Here is a 14,762-nt window from a genome sequence, read left to right on the forward strand (position 1 = left end):
TATTAAAAGCTTTTAAAAGGGGTTTTGCTGTGGAGATGAGGGCTCTACCTAACTGATACAGGAGTACACCAAGTAACAAAGTGTCTGTGGCTCAAGAGTGTTTTTCAGAGTACCTGTTGGGACATATAAGGGAACTGTCCTGGTCCCATGTTGTTATTATGTTATTGTGTTAGTCTTCAGCTTTGTTGCAATCATGAAGCCTTAATAAGGTGCTAAGATTTCCATCAAAGTGTAAAGACTGGTAAACAAAAGAGAATCAGGCTCTCTCTCAAGGGGCAGGACAAAATGAGTAATAAAGGGTTGGTGTGAGGTTTTTTCCTTGAGGTCAGAGATGAATGCAGAGTGTGCAGTATTATTTGTAAAGCAATGGATTATTTTGTAACAAGGTGACTCATTTGTCCTTAGGGAATAATACAAAACTTTATTTTGTTGTGCTGCCCCTTCAGCAGCAGCGAGTTAATGTTCCCTCTTGCCCTGCTCCTATTCCCTGTTCTGCCCCTCCAGTTGTTGCAGCTGATACATGCAGTTGATCCATGGTGACTTGTCCAGTTTGGCCAATTTCACCTGAAACCTTGATCATACAAAGAATGGAAAGTTAAAAAAGAAAACAAGCTGGCTCTGTATGCATTTCCAAAGAATCAGTACCAACTTGTCAGCTTCCTGGCTGGCTTTTGACTCTGGATGTTGGTGGATTTTTTGGAGCCCTCTTTGGTGATGAACATTATCATCATAGTGGTACAGCACAGCCCTTTTTAAAGGAAAGCTTGGTACACCAGTGTCAAAAGCTCTTTCCAGACCTCTTTCTGCACTTAGCTAAGTCTTGAAACTGCATCTGTGGCATTTCTTTTTAATGTGCCTGTTGAAGGTGTAAAATACTCATTTTCCCAGACAAAAATCTAAAAATAAGGCAACTGACCTTTGTATGGAAGAGTTCTCAAGAGATTTCTGCAACTTCTTTCCTGGTCCAGCAGGCTGAGTAATAGTTGTCATACCTGTGGTAACTACTTCAAACATGAATTAAGCTTGCTATTCACCAAAGGGTTTTGTGCTGTTGCTCTTTCCTTTCTTCATCCTCAAATGATTCTGTAAGGCATGGATTATGAAAATTCTAGTCACTTGAGAAATATTTAGAGATTTTCAGAGATTTTTTGTTGTTACCTGTATCATACTCAGTGAAGTGAAGAGCACCATATCAACTAAAAACATTCCTTGCTAGTTTACTAAGTGGTGAAGAACAGGATTTGTTTGGAGAACACAATGTTAGAAAAACTTATTAAAATAACACCTTCTGATGTGGTTAAGTGAGTTTTATTTTTTTAAGAGATTCAGAAGATCTAATACACCCTGTATTGCAGGAAGGGGGTTATCTGTGGTTCCTGGGGTTTGCCAGTGGTAGAGAATGCTGGACGCAGGAACCCCAAATGTGGAAGAGCATCTACCTTTCTGAATGCTCCTTCTCTGGCTCAAAATGAGCTGTTAATCCAAATTCTTTCTGCTTTACTGGTATCAGATACAAGTGACATATTTTCCAGTGTTACAACAAGAAGTTTCATCAGTTTTCTGTGTTGTTTCTCATTGTCCTAACCTCAACATGAACTGAATTTCTCCATGTTCTCTGAACTGCCATCCTGCATACAATCTCTTCAGGATGTTTTGTTTATTGGGTTTTGGGGTTTTTTAAAGCTGTACCAGGCTTCACAATGGGCTGATGTTATAATGCTGTGAGTGTTGGATGTGATCCTTTTTAGATATACAACTTTCTTCTCTTTCCACTTAAAAGAGGTTGTGCCTGCTATTTTAATTACCGTGAGAGGCACAGGAATCATTAATTGTTTCATCTGTTTCCTGAGAAGTGGTTTTGGTTACTGTGAGATATTAAAGTTTCTCAGCTTAGACTTTTATGACAATCCTGAAGTTTATAGGAACTAGCAGAAAAAAATATTTCAAGCATTGAGATTTGGCCACCACTGCTTATAATGTAGCTCAGTTCACATTTTGAAATAAAATAGTTCCATGGGGGAAATAATGGAGCATGACATGTGAAAGACTACATTTTGTGGTGAGTTTACTGCAGTAGCTTGGTTTTAGTGGCACCCTGTGCTGCATTCAGGGTGAGGAGAGCACCAAGGAGATGTTGTGTGTTAGGGGGTGGTGGAAGAGCCCTTCCCTGTGATCAGCAAGCTAGATGTTAAGCACATGCCACTGAATCCTGCTACTAACTTTCCCACCAAAATCAGAGAAGCACTGAGCTAGACAGAAGCTCACAATGTGCTACCAGTTCTAGTTCCATCTCAGTGGGGTTCAGTTATTGACCCCCTCCCCTGGGACAGCTGTTATCAGGTTCAGTAGAGGTGTGACGGCATGCAGGCTTCAGCCCAGCTTTGCCTTGTCAAAAAGCAGCTGTCAGCCTTCAGTTCTCTCTGCCTGTGTGCCTCTGAACCAGTCTGAATTCTCTTACCAGTCCTGAAAATTAGAATTACAGAATAGAGTCTCCTGAGGTAGAAGGGAACCACAAGTATCATGCAGTCCAAATGACACCCCAGCAATCCCACCCTGTGCCTGAAAGTGCTGTCCAAACACTCCTGGAGCTCTGGCAGCCTTGGGGCTGTGACTGCTGCCCTGGGGAGCCTTTTCAGTGCCTGTCCACCCTCTGGAGGAAAAATATTTTCCTAATATCCAGCCTTAACCTCCTCTGACACACCTCTAGCTGTTAATTAATTGTTTTCTAAAACTCCTACGGAAGGATGTGAGGCCATGTCAGAGCACCTAGTCTTCAGAGAGAGACCAAGCATTTGATTTTATTAGGTTTTTTTCCCATTTTTCCTCTTTTCAGAGGAGCCAGAAAGTGTAGTGATAGTCATCTGCAGATTTGAATTTCTGCCATTGGGTGATGCTGTTTGTTCTAAATTGTAGCCCTGCAGGATTCTGCCTCTTGCTCTTCAGCATGGCAATGCTTGAGCCAAGTTAATTCATTCCTACACCCGAAGGAATCAGAGGACTGGTCTCATTTTTAAAGAGGCTGGGAATGAGATTGCACAAGTCCATGTGAGCAAAGGTTCTGCCCATTCAGCTCTTATTTGCAGAACTCCATACAGTTATCTTTTCTGCTTGAAATGTGGGCTCTTCAAAGAGCGCTGATGTTATAAAAGGGTTGCAATGATATAAAAATAAGTGGTGGTCACTTCTGCATGCTTTTATCAACTAATGTAATCTGCCTGCTATCCTCAGCCAATGATTAGAAGAAACCTACTTAGCTTTTTATGTAAGCAGTGGTAGAACAGGTGACAAGAATAGAACTTGCAGTCTTTAAGGGGATTTTAGAAAAATATCTTCAATTCTTGCATTGTTTAAGGGCTTCATAAATATTCAGGATCTTCTGCCTGTGTTTTGAGAGAGAACAGACTTAATATTCCTTTTACAGTCTATTGATATCTTCAGCATGCTTATTCACATTAACTGTGCTGTTTGAAAGCCTTCTATTATTTAACCAAAAAAGTTCGGTATTTCAATCAAGAAGTGACAAAGAATTGCCTCATTCATGAGTATTTCAGTGTTTAGAACTGTGAGTCTCCAAGTTTGCCTCATAATTGCAGTCAATCAGATGTGTTCAGATTGTTATGGCAGAAGTGGTTTGCTGGAAAGATTTCAAAGGGACATTGACCAAAGATCTCATAAAGACACTGGAAAAACAATTGGGTTTAAGTTCCTTGAATGGAGCACGGCCTATATTTAGATATTGTAGCAGTGGGAGCAAGATCAAAGTATGTCAAGTAATCTCTATGCTGAAAGTCAGAGCACAAGAAGATATTGAATTAATCCTCTGCTGTTTGTGAAATGCAGAATGAGGTAGATATGCAAAAGCCAAGATGTATGTATTAAGATTTAGTTAATTAAAGACTGCCAGCAAGATTCCTTCCCTCTTGCCCCGAAGCATTTCCAGTGGGTAACACCACAAGACTGATTCCTTCCATCACATGTGCTGACACTAAACTCTCCTCTAACCAAAGAGAAACCTGTGCTACCAGTGTGATTTTCCTTCTTGCTCATAAGGGGGTCACTCAGTGGGGCAAGAGGAAGCACTTGCTGAGAGTCACTGCATGTTCAGGTCCCCATAGGCTCAGCCTGAGGGAGACTGAGGAAGCAGACAACAGGTTGGCACATAAACTAGAATAAGTATTGAATATAAGTGCCTCTCCTCTATGTTTTTCTGCATGTTTTAGCATTACAGTCAGCTTTGGTTTGACATTAATCTTACCTATAACAAAATAAGAAGGATTTAGATTTTGGTCCAGCAATTACTGTTCTAAAGCACAATTATGGAGCTCAGTGGATTCATATTGAAGCTGGCAACACATGTTGAATTTTAATAAGGGGAAATTATAGCATTTACCTTCAAATCAGTTTTTTCCTGTCTTTTTAGAAATGAGGGTTGCTACCCATGGAGCTGTTCAGGGCTTGAAATTTTACATAGGAGAGTTTCCAACTGCTCTAAAAATCTCTTCATCCTTAAGTCCAGGAAATGTATGATTGTGCATTTGGCTTTGGAAATATTGAAGGCCTTTATTTGGAAATATTGAAGGCTTTTATTTCAGGCAATTCTTCAGCATTGTAGCTAAAAATAATAATAATAAAGAAAGCAGTGTTTTACCTGCAACAAAAATGCAAACAGCTCCGTGTAATTAGGTATAAATTTGTTGGTTCCCTTTAACCTGCATCTAACTTTTGTTCCCTGCTACTTGAATGTCACTCCCTCAGTATTTTCCAGCCAGGTCTGTTTATTTGTCTCAGCTCTGCCTGTTCCCCAGAGCTGCAGGCGCAGGAAGCAGAGGCAGTTTGGGAGGACACTGACTGCTGCCTGTTCTTTGAGTACCTACAATCCAAATGGGGTATTTGGTGGCTGGGAGTGTCACCTCTTAGTTCCAGCTCTTGAGCTACACAGATTCATGAGCACCTTACTGTTCAATGCACTTATTAAAAAATGCTTTTAGAATTTGTAGCTGCTGAGAAAAAAAAGCTTATAATTCCCCTGCAGTAGATCAACCTGGTGTCAGCTGATTGAGGTTCTGATTCAAGGCTTTTTCTCCTCTCACCTTCTGACCCACCATTACTGTCAACCTGTTCCTGCAGGCATTTCTATAAAAGTGTTGACCTGCTCCTTTGAAAATCAACTTCAAATGAAAATGTTTATTATTAAGCTCCTGTGGAGATTTTCTTCCTATGTAAGAATAGTAAAAAAAATGAACTTACAGAATTCAAAGTTTTTTGAAAAAGTTTCTAGTTTTTATAATTGCATTAATTATGGTGGGAATTTCATCTATGGAAATGTACCTTTAAGCTCTGTTCAAATGAGATTTTTTTTTCTTGTTAATGGACTTGCTAGGAGGAATTGGCTGTGCTTGCATAGCTTACTTTTAAATAATTTTTAATAATATGGTGTATATATACTTAATATAGACTAATGAAAAGGCCTTGAAACAAGAACTCTTTATTTTTCAGTTAACATATACAGTCTTGTCTTTATAGGCTGTCATCAAATTAATGATCTGTTGCAAGAAAATAAATAACAATGCAAATAAAGCAAAGCAACATTCAAAACTGTATAAGCAATTGGCTTAGTGCTTGAGTACATATATATACACACACACGTGCACGTAGTGCAATAATATTTTCAGGTAAATATTTTAGTTTAGTGCAATAATATTTTCAGGTAAATTAACCCTATGAAAGGATACATTTATCCTTTAAATATAAAGGATATTTAAAAAAGGATATTAAACAGGGAGTTTTTAAAACCACTTGAACTTTGAACAACGCTTGCAAATTTGAAAATTTTGTTGTCACAGATAGAGGAGTTCAGCTAGAAATGGGGAATCTTACTTTTGTAGTACCTGCAGTTGTTATTACCAGACTACAAGACATTTAGAGGCACAAATACTCAGAAAACCCTCTGGTAGTTGTAATTTAGAGGCAAATTAAGAACCAACTATGCAATCTCCTTGTGTACAGCTTCATGTATAATCTCGCTCAGTAGCCGGAGGCATCAGCAAGCTTTCAGCATGAAATTTAGTGCTAGAGCATGCATTCCTGAGTTTTTGTATATCATGCATACCATATAGATGGCTTTTATAGACATAAAAATCACAACATCAGGAGTCTTGTTTTCTAAATGTAGAGTTGATCTTAATCTCAACAAGGTGGCTAAATTTATCTTAATAAGAGAGTTGGATCCTGTGCAAAGTTTATGCTTGGAAAATCATTAAAAGGAAATGTGTATTCTTAGAATTTTAGGTAAATGCAGAGAATAGTTGCTCAGCTTTCTTTAAGTCTGGATTGTCAGCAAAGAAACAGGGTCAATGTCACTTGAGGGCTGGGCCAGTCCATGGTAGGTACAGCAAAGTGAGTGTTTGAGGGAGCATTTCTAGCCTTGAGGGCAAATTGCAGAGTTTGGCATAGCTCACATGCACATCCCAGCATTCTCCTCTTCCTCCCCTCAATCTTCCCCCACCAAAATCAAATCACAGAAGCGCCTTTCCTTTTCTTGGGCAGAGCCCATGGCCTGCACTGTGTACTCAGCAGTTCCTGAGTGTTGCCCAGAGGAGTGGAGGTTCTCAGGAGCCAGCCGCCCCAGGGATCATCTGAAAAATGCAGCAAGGCAGTGCCAAATTCTGGCATCCCAGCTCTGTGTCTGCTCATGCACTCAGAAGCTCTGCTGAAATGAGCTGTATCAACCCAAGTTTATTGCAGCCTTCAAACTTCACTAGTGTATTGTTCCCTTCAGATGAGGTTGATTAATCTTGTCCTTCCTTCCACCCTGTGTTCCACGCCTCCTGTAATGGTGGTTGTAATTTTTTTGGTCACACTGGGAGGGATTAGACCTTGGGTCCCATTGGCTTGGGCAATGGAGACCTGCACTTCAAAATGTTCTATGTGGGTAAACCTTTGGCAGATCATTGCTAGTTCATTTGCTCACCTCTTGAATCAGCACATGTGGTTTTCAATCTGCAAGGTGCCCTGCTCCTGTAATAACCTCATGACATTCTCTGCTTCCTAACCTATCCAGTAGGTTATTTCTTGAAAATAGTTTTCAAAATAAAGACAGCTCCCAAGCCACAGAGAGGTTTGTTAAGTAGTGCATTTATCTGCTTGTCCAGGGTGGGCAGGCATTCAGGATCAGCAGTGGTATTTTAGAGTGCAGTTGGGCATTCTCTAAGTCCTGTGGGGAGCTGGAGGGGCTCAGCCTGGAGAAAAGGAGGCTCAGGGGTGATTTTCTGGCTCTCCACAACTCCTGACAGGAGGGGGCAGCCAGATGGGGGGCAGGCTCTGCTCTCAGGAAACAAGGGACAGAATGAGGGGAAACTGCCTCAAGGGAAAGTTCAGGTCGGACGTCAGGAGGAATTTCTTCATGGAAAGGTTGGGCAGGCATTGGCAGGGGCTGCCCAGGGCGGTAATGGAGTCCCCATCCCTGGAGGTGTTCAGTGACATGGCACTCAGTGCTCTGGTGTGGGTGACAAGGTGGGGATCAGTCACAGGCTGGATTTGGTGATCTTGGAGGTCTTTTTCAGTGTTAGTTATTCTGTGGATCTGAGCTCTGTTATGATCCAAGTGGACCATATCATTTGATGACTGATGTCTTTGGTGGTGATGGGGGAACAGTGTAAGGTGCAAGGATTTATTCTGCTTTTACTTATTGCTGTGGTTGTAGATAATTGCTGAAAGCGTGTAAATACTTAACTATTATACTACTGTAACCTAGAGTATCATTCAGCTTGTTTTCTGAATTCTTCTGTGATTTGGCCATTTGGGACTTCCCAAAACTATAATGGAAAAGATACGAAAACTTTATGCTGCCAGAATCACACTTTGTAAAAATTGTCAGTGGAAAAACTCTGTGAGTTACTTTTAACTGCAGTTACATCAGCAAAATGGGTTGCAAATGTCAAAAATGATGAGCCATCATAAAAAGATCATAATTCAGATTTCTTTTGCTGTTAAAAATGAAACACCATTACTGGCAAAATCCTGAATGTGTAAAAGGTGTGAAAAAGACCCCAAACCAAAGGAAACCCCTCTCTGCTCTCCAGTGTAGGAAACATTAAACTTTCCAATAATATGTATACACAGGGATTTCCCCCACTTCTTTGGTTAAGCTGACCAGAGTCATAGAATCCCAGAATGGTTTGGGTTGGTAGGGACCTTAAAGCTTCTCTCATCCCACCCCCTGCTATGGGCAGGGACACCTTCCACTAGACCAGGGCTCTCCAAGCCCTGTCCACCCTGGCTCTGTTAAAGAATAACAGCTGTATTCAACCAGTTTACAAACCTTAGATTATTACTTTTCTCTTCAAAAAGCAGAGAAGACTTCTTTGTCATGCTCATATACAGTGGCATTTTCCAGATTTTATATTTGCATACAGTGCTGCTGGCCGCTCTGTAACCAGCCAGCACTCCAGAACACCTTTGTTAGTATATCTCTGCTTTTCATTAAAGAAAGAGATTATAGAACACACAGCTGATGAGAAACCGAGTAAAAATTGATTTTAAAATAATAAATCAAATGTGGAAAATTACATTTGTGGAAAGAGTCCCCTTTTCTTCTCAGGGTGAACATTCATTCGTTAATGAATGTTAACTTGAATAAATTTTCTCAATGTATTTAAACATTTTTTTCTACAGAAAAGTATTTCTCTCATGCCACAGCTTCCCTTGTTTAAATACTACCAAATCTTTTAAATACATCACTGAAAATCTTTGGTTTTCTTTGTTTCGTTTCAGCATGTGAGAGATCATTTAGTTTGTCTGGGGTACTCTGATTTCAAGAGAGTATCTTCTTCAGGCAAAGTTCTTAATCATAAGGGGGTTTTATTTGTAAAATGTGTGACTGTTGTCTCAGTAAAATTGTTGCTGAAGTAGTTTGTGACATTAGTTCAATTATGCAGAAATAAATTTGTCTGGAAGAGTGTGTGATCACTAGTGTAGAACAGTAATGAGGAAATCTTCAACAGGAGTGTTCAGTGGTAATCTGTTTTTTTGTCAATGTCAGGGATTTTGAAAATCACTATTTTTTATCGGTTGTCTGGAATTCTGTTCCAGAAGAAAAGTTATTCTGATGTAATATAAAATGGAAAACAGGAGAGAACAAAACTTTAAACAAACAAACAAAAAATATCCCCCAAAACATAACAAGCCTGGACACACAACCCACAAAACAAACTCTCTCATTTTAATTGAGATGCTCATAAAATGCTTTTTAAAGCCTGACAACATGGAAGACAAAAATACTGTAGCCACCAAAACAGTGGCAGCTTGCCAGACTGACTTGGAACTTCCTATTACAACAGTGATTAAAAAGGCTGAAAGTGTCATGTGATTTTTTTTATTCAACCTTTATCCCTGTATTTTTTCAGAACTTCAAAGTGAGAAGTCTTCAGTTTTCACTTTGCTTTAGAACTAAATACATTTTTGAAGTTCTGATGGTCTTGTAGAAGTTGTCTCTAGTCACATAAGAGACTAGAGACAACACTTAATTTCCATCTAGTTTTTTTTTGGTCTGATGAAAGAAGACGAGAGAATTAAGAATCACTTTTAGAGCAGTGGTTGGAAATCAGCAAATGAAGATTGTCTGATTACTGGGTTTCATGGACTGCGAATAGGAGAGTGTGTGACTAGAAGTACATAAATTTATACTGTGGTGCTGATGCAAATTTGTACAAATTCACCTGAATTAGAGGGCAGTGTTGAATACTGGATGATGTTTAGCACCATTTTTCTCTACTACTGCTGCTGCCAGGATGGGCAAAGGCTATACTAGCAAGTATTGTGTGTTTCAAGGAAAATGAGTCTGGGTTGGACCTGCTTTATCCACATCACAGATCTAAACCATACCAGAGCAAACAGCCTGCTTCTCATGGCAGCATCCATTTGTTGTGGTTTCTGGTGTAGGAGTTGTACAGGAAAGCTGCATTGTTTAAAAAGCAAATGTTCCAGTTGTGTTACTGTCTCTTGTGGGAATCTATTCTGAATTCTCCAGTGTTTGTATTATCATCTTAATGGCTGGAAACTCCTGTGTTTTGCTCTTGGAAAGACTAGTTGAAAATATGATTCAGCAGCTGAGTTAGCCTGTTACCCTCTCCTCTCAGCTGGACTCTCTGCATCTGCTTATTTTGGCTCAGGCCTGATGGTGTGCCTGGAACTTTCATCTTCCTTTCCTCTTCCGTAAGGCCAAAACCCTCTTTTTCTAAACCAGTTCTCTGAGGAAAGGTTTAGGACATCACAAAGGTAACTCACATTTAGATTCTAAGATGGTTTTTTTTTTTTTTTACCTCCAAGAAAGAGGCAAGGCTCTCCACTTTTAGGAGAGTTGAAATAAACCTCATGGCTCTCTGGGAAATAATGCTGAAAGAGAGCAAATATCATTGAAATCAATGTAGCAGGAGCAACAGATTTTGCTGCCCTGATTTCTGAGTTTCAGACATTAAAATGTGAAATTCATGCTTCCCTAGGTGGTGTAGAGGTGGAAGAGTGTTCTGCAGATGTTGCCTTGGTTGAAGTGGACCTTGGAAAAACAAGCAAAAAGCCCAAAACCAAGACTCAGAAATGAAATAAATGAAGTAATGTTTTTCAGTATCAGCATAGATGCAGAGGAGCCTGTTTGGAAACCTACAGCTGCTGTGTTCCTACTCTTACTGAGCTCTTCTGTTACCCACACTGGATGCTGGATTCTGCCCAGATGTCTAAACACTCATTAACTATTTGTTGAGGAGGTCTTGGAGAAAAATTGACTACTGTGAGTCAGCCTGTTTGGTGTCAGGGTCTGAAGGATGTATTTCTCACTACATAAGTCACTGTGTGGTCTCATGTGGTACATTCAGAAGGAGTAAAGCTTAAAAATGTCTTTAATGGTGGCCAAAGACTGGCAACAAATCCCCAGTGTATATTTCATTGGAATCCTTTTCTTTGGCATAATTTAGCATTCTAGTGTGACTTTCATACCATATTTAAAATAAGATTAGAGTTTTGTGCAGTATTAACTCCTTCCCCAAGCCCTGCAGAAGATCCCTGCAAAAGCTCTTCTTGCTTGCTCTACGCTGAGCATTTCACAGACAGCTCTCTTCAAAGCAAAAACTCTAAAAAGAGACCAATAATTAGTTGGAAGAGTTCCCAGAGCACTTTCTGTTGGGCGGTGTAGCTCCAATGGATCTGTGTAAGAGGTTGAGGTGTAAGATGATTTCTCAATGTTTGCAAAATGTGCTGGTTTGGGAGGAAAGGAGATGAGAGCAACAGGATTTGAGACTCTCAGCAATGCAGCTGGCATGGACTGGAACTTTTCTAATAGTGGTTGCTCAGGATTTGACCTCTTCATCTCGTGAGTCACTTGGAGTATATAGGTTTGTCTTGGGTAGGTACATTGTAAGGTTTTTCTTCTTGTTCCTTTTGCCTGTGTAGTAAGTCATAGGTGACATTCCAGAGCCGGCATTGTGGTGACAAAAGCTGTGCCTAACTCCTGCAAATTGTATGTACAGTTGAATTGTATGAAGGTAAAGAAATTCCAAGGGGGGAGGTGCAATGCAGTGGTAGTTAGCAACTTGTTTTCCCATGAAGGTATCACTGAGGCTGTGGTTTGCTGCTGCTGTTCCCACATAACTTCGAAGGAATCTTGTCATACTCTTGCAGTAACTTTTTCAAATGTTGTTGGATCCTAATTAGAATTGTGCTTTCCCAAAATGCTTACTCTGTTAAGTAGCCATCTCATTTGAATCAAACTGGAGCATATTATTGCATGCTTTCTTTCTGTTGACAGCACTTTATCCCAATTATTTTCTACTGGTGGGGAAATAGGAGGTAGCATTGCAGGCACATCAGAGTTTGGCTACAGCCTGCACATCAAAGAACCAGCATTTCCCAGGCATGTGCAAGTGCTGTGCTGCTTAAAGGTCACTGCTTGTTCAAGCTTTGAAGTGTGATACTGCACATGGTGCGTGGCTTTTGGAGAAAACACAAACATTTAGTGGAAGGAATGGATATTTTTAAACTTGTATTATTAACTGTATTTCATGTAAGTAAAGTCAGGCATGTTAGCACAGATGTGCAAGGTGGGTTTTAAGACCTAGCAGTGCTGTTTCCTTCTTATACATGTAGGCATTGCCTATTTGTCACCCCTGCTTTCTCATGTAGCTTGAGACTCAGCAATAACATTATCTGGAAAGGAACTTAAAAGAGGCATGTGCTCATATTTGTCTCTGAATTCAGTTTTATTGATTCATAGGCTGCTTGGGATTTCCCATCTAAATGTGCTCAACTTGCTTCTCTTACCGCAAAACTTCTGTTTCAGAAAGCTGATGATCCTGCAGTGTAAATTTTGAGATTTATTGTTTTCCTTGGTACATAAAAATGCATCTTGTTTGGGGCAAAAAAGATGGAATAGAGAACACCATCATCAAGCCACGGCCTAAGTTGCCATTATATTAAATTCCTTTAACTGGCAGTTCTTGGTTTGAAATTAAATTTTAAGAAAGTAAAGAACTTAAGATTTGGAAAAGTATAGCTTGGCTATCACAGAATGGTTGAGGTTGGAAGGGACGTGTGAAGCTGTAAATATGCATGTGTGATGTTACAATGTACCTTAGGAGTCTACATAAATTTCTTCCATAAGATAATAATGCTCCATGTTTATTATTAAAATCAGCTTGTCCCAAGTACTTGGTAAAGTGTATGTTTATGAGTCTGTTAGGATTATATGTTCTTATCTCATGCACACATGCAGGTGTAGCAGTGCAATTCATGAACTCCCATGTGTGTGTATGCACAGGGAACTAAAGGCACCAGATCTCATCTTTGCTCATTTGCCAGTTACATAAGGAGCACTTTCTCAAAGGAAAAACGTCCATGGCTCTTACTTGATATAAAGAATTTGTGCTGGGTATGTACAAGTAACACATTGCTACTGAAGGTACAGCAGATGTGGTCTTATCCAAAACTTGTGTGTGTGCATGTGTAGGTGTATTTTTCAACTTCTTTTTTTCCCCATTTTTTGCTCTTACGTTTTGTTTTTGATGGTTCTTCCTTCTGGAAGCAAGCAGGAGCTTTAAGTGAGCATAGCTTATCTGGCTCAGTGTCAGAAACAGAAAATACCTTAGTCAAACACTTGATAAATGAAGGGAGAATATGAAATTAGAGCCCACTTGTTACTGTTTTTTGATACTCATGCCGAAAACACAGGTTTACTCTGCAATTCATGTTAACATGTTTAATATTTTTGATGAAGCAAACATCCCTGTTATATTTTTATATATCTCTTGCATGAAACATTGTTAGTATTGTTGAGACATCTGTTAAATTAAACTTCTGGGTTTTTTTAGGTGTATGACTTGGATGGCATTTCCTTGATTCTGGACAATTGCAGCATTGATGACAACAATCCTTGTATCCTTTAACAAATAATTCTGTTTATTGAATATGACTCATGAGAAAAGGTGTGGGGGTTTCATGGATTTATGCCGGCATTGCTTTCACAGGGTATCTAAATGGAACTGGCCTCATAAGCTTCTTTGTTATATTTAAATGGTTCAGAAGTGAGCAAGGGCACAAATAGGCTTCTATGAACTGGATTCTGAGTAAGGTAACTGTGGTTATATTCTATTTCCTAAAATAATAAATATTACTAGTTTGCAAATGCCTATTCAAAGAGCTGTGTCAGAAATCTGAATTCAGACTCTGGTCATTGTATCAGATTTTAGAGCTTTTGCTTCCACTGAAATCTGTTCAGGAAAGTGAAATAAGTACCTCATCAATTCTCTACACTTGTTAAATCAGATTGGGGAGCTTATTCTAAGCACAAAGACAAGGCTAGCAAGCTGTTATGAAAATCTGTATAGTTGAGAAAATAAATTATGCAAATTACTGAAATGTTGGGGAGATTTTAATATAAATGCTGTTGCGCTTCATATTAGAGATTTTTTTCCTGGAATTTAAGAGCAGAAACTTTCAAAAATAGATTGCTATTGGAGGGAAATAATCTTATATTGAAGATAAGGAGTACTTAAGCAGAGTTATCCATCTCTTCAAGTAATACAAGTGTGTTCAGTGACTGAGCTGTGATTTTCTGCCATGCAATCATTAGCTTTTTGTAAGTTTCTGATAATTGCATCTGGAAATCAAATGTCTTTCCTGTACAGAGTCATGTCAGCTTTTTTATACTGAACACATGAAATAGGTTTTCAAATGATTATATAAGAAAAAGCACATTCTTTTTAGCAAGTATAACAAGCAAAAGGAGTAGTGAAAATGTTTCATAGTCTCTCGATTGTGTTCTGCAGAACATCATGTACATATAAATATATCCTAAAATGATGAAATAATGTAGATGATAGCACAATGTTAACAAACTGGGTGGAGGAACAATGGGTGGTAAGTATCTTCTGAGTTCAGTTCGATGCTTTATATCCACAAGTTTTACATCTTCAGTATTCCTGCAGTTTGAGACCTGACAGTGCACTGAGTGGCAGCATTTTATTTCCATGGTCCAGAGCTGGTAATGGGCACTGCTGGATGTGGTGGGATGGGCAGGGAAATTTAGCTTTCCCTAAGTGGAAAAGGTGCCCTGAGAAAACCTAGAAAGGAGTTTTTGTCCCAAGTGACTCTGTTTGCTGGAAAGCACAGCTGTGTGACCACTTCTAGGATTAATCCTTCATTTTAGCTGTAGCAGAAGAGGATAAAGTTGGCGACTCTCAAAGGGTAGACTTGTAATTTATGGTCTCGAATGAAAG

General features: G+C 39.4%; 1 protein-coding gene across 1 annotated transcript in view; it reads left to right on the top strand.

Annotated features, from left to right (window-relative positions):
- The window catches only part of ATXN10 (ataxin 10), a 75,164-nt gene that overhangs the window by 44,574 nt on the left and 15,828 nt on the right, over positions 1-14,762 (top strand). The window contains exon 9 of the mRNA XM_014307039.1: positions 13,356-13,419. Coding sequence (XP_014162514.1) covers positions 13,356-13,419 — 64 coding nt within the window. The remainder of the gene's footprint in view (positions 1-13,355; positions 13,420-14,762) is intronic.

This window comes from Geospiza fortis, unplaced genomic scaffold (assembly GCF_000277835.1).
Source record: "Geospiza fortis unplaced genomic scaffold, GeoFor_1.0 scaffold10, whole genome shotgun sequence".
Taxonomy (NCBI): Eukaryota; Metazoa; Chordata; class Aves; order Passeriformes; family Thraupidae; genus Geospiza; species Geospiza fortis.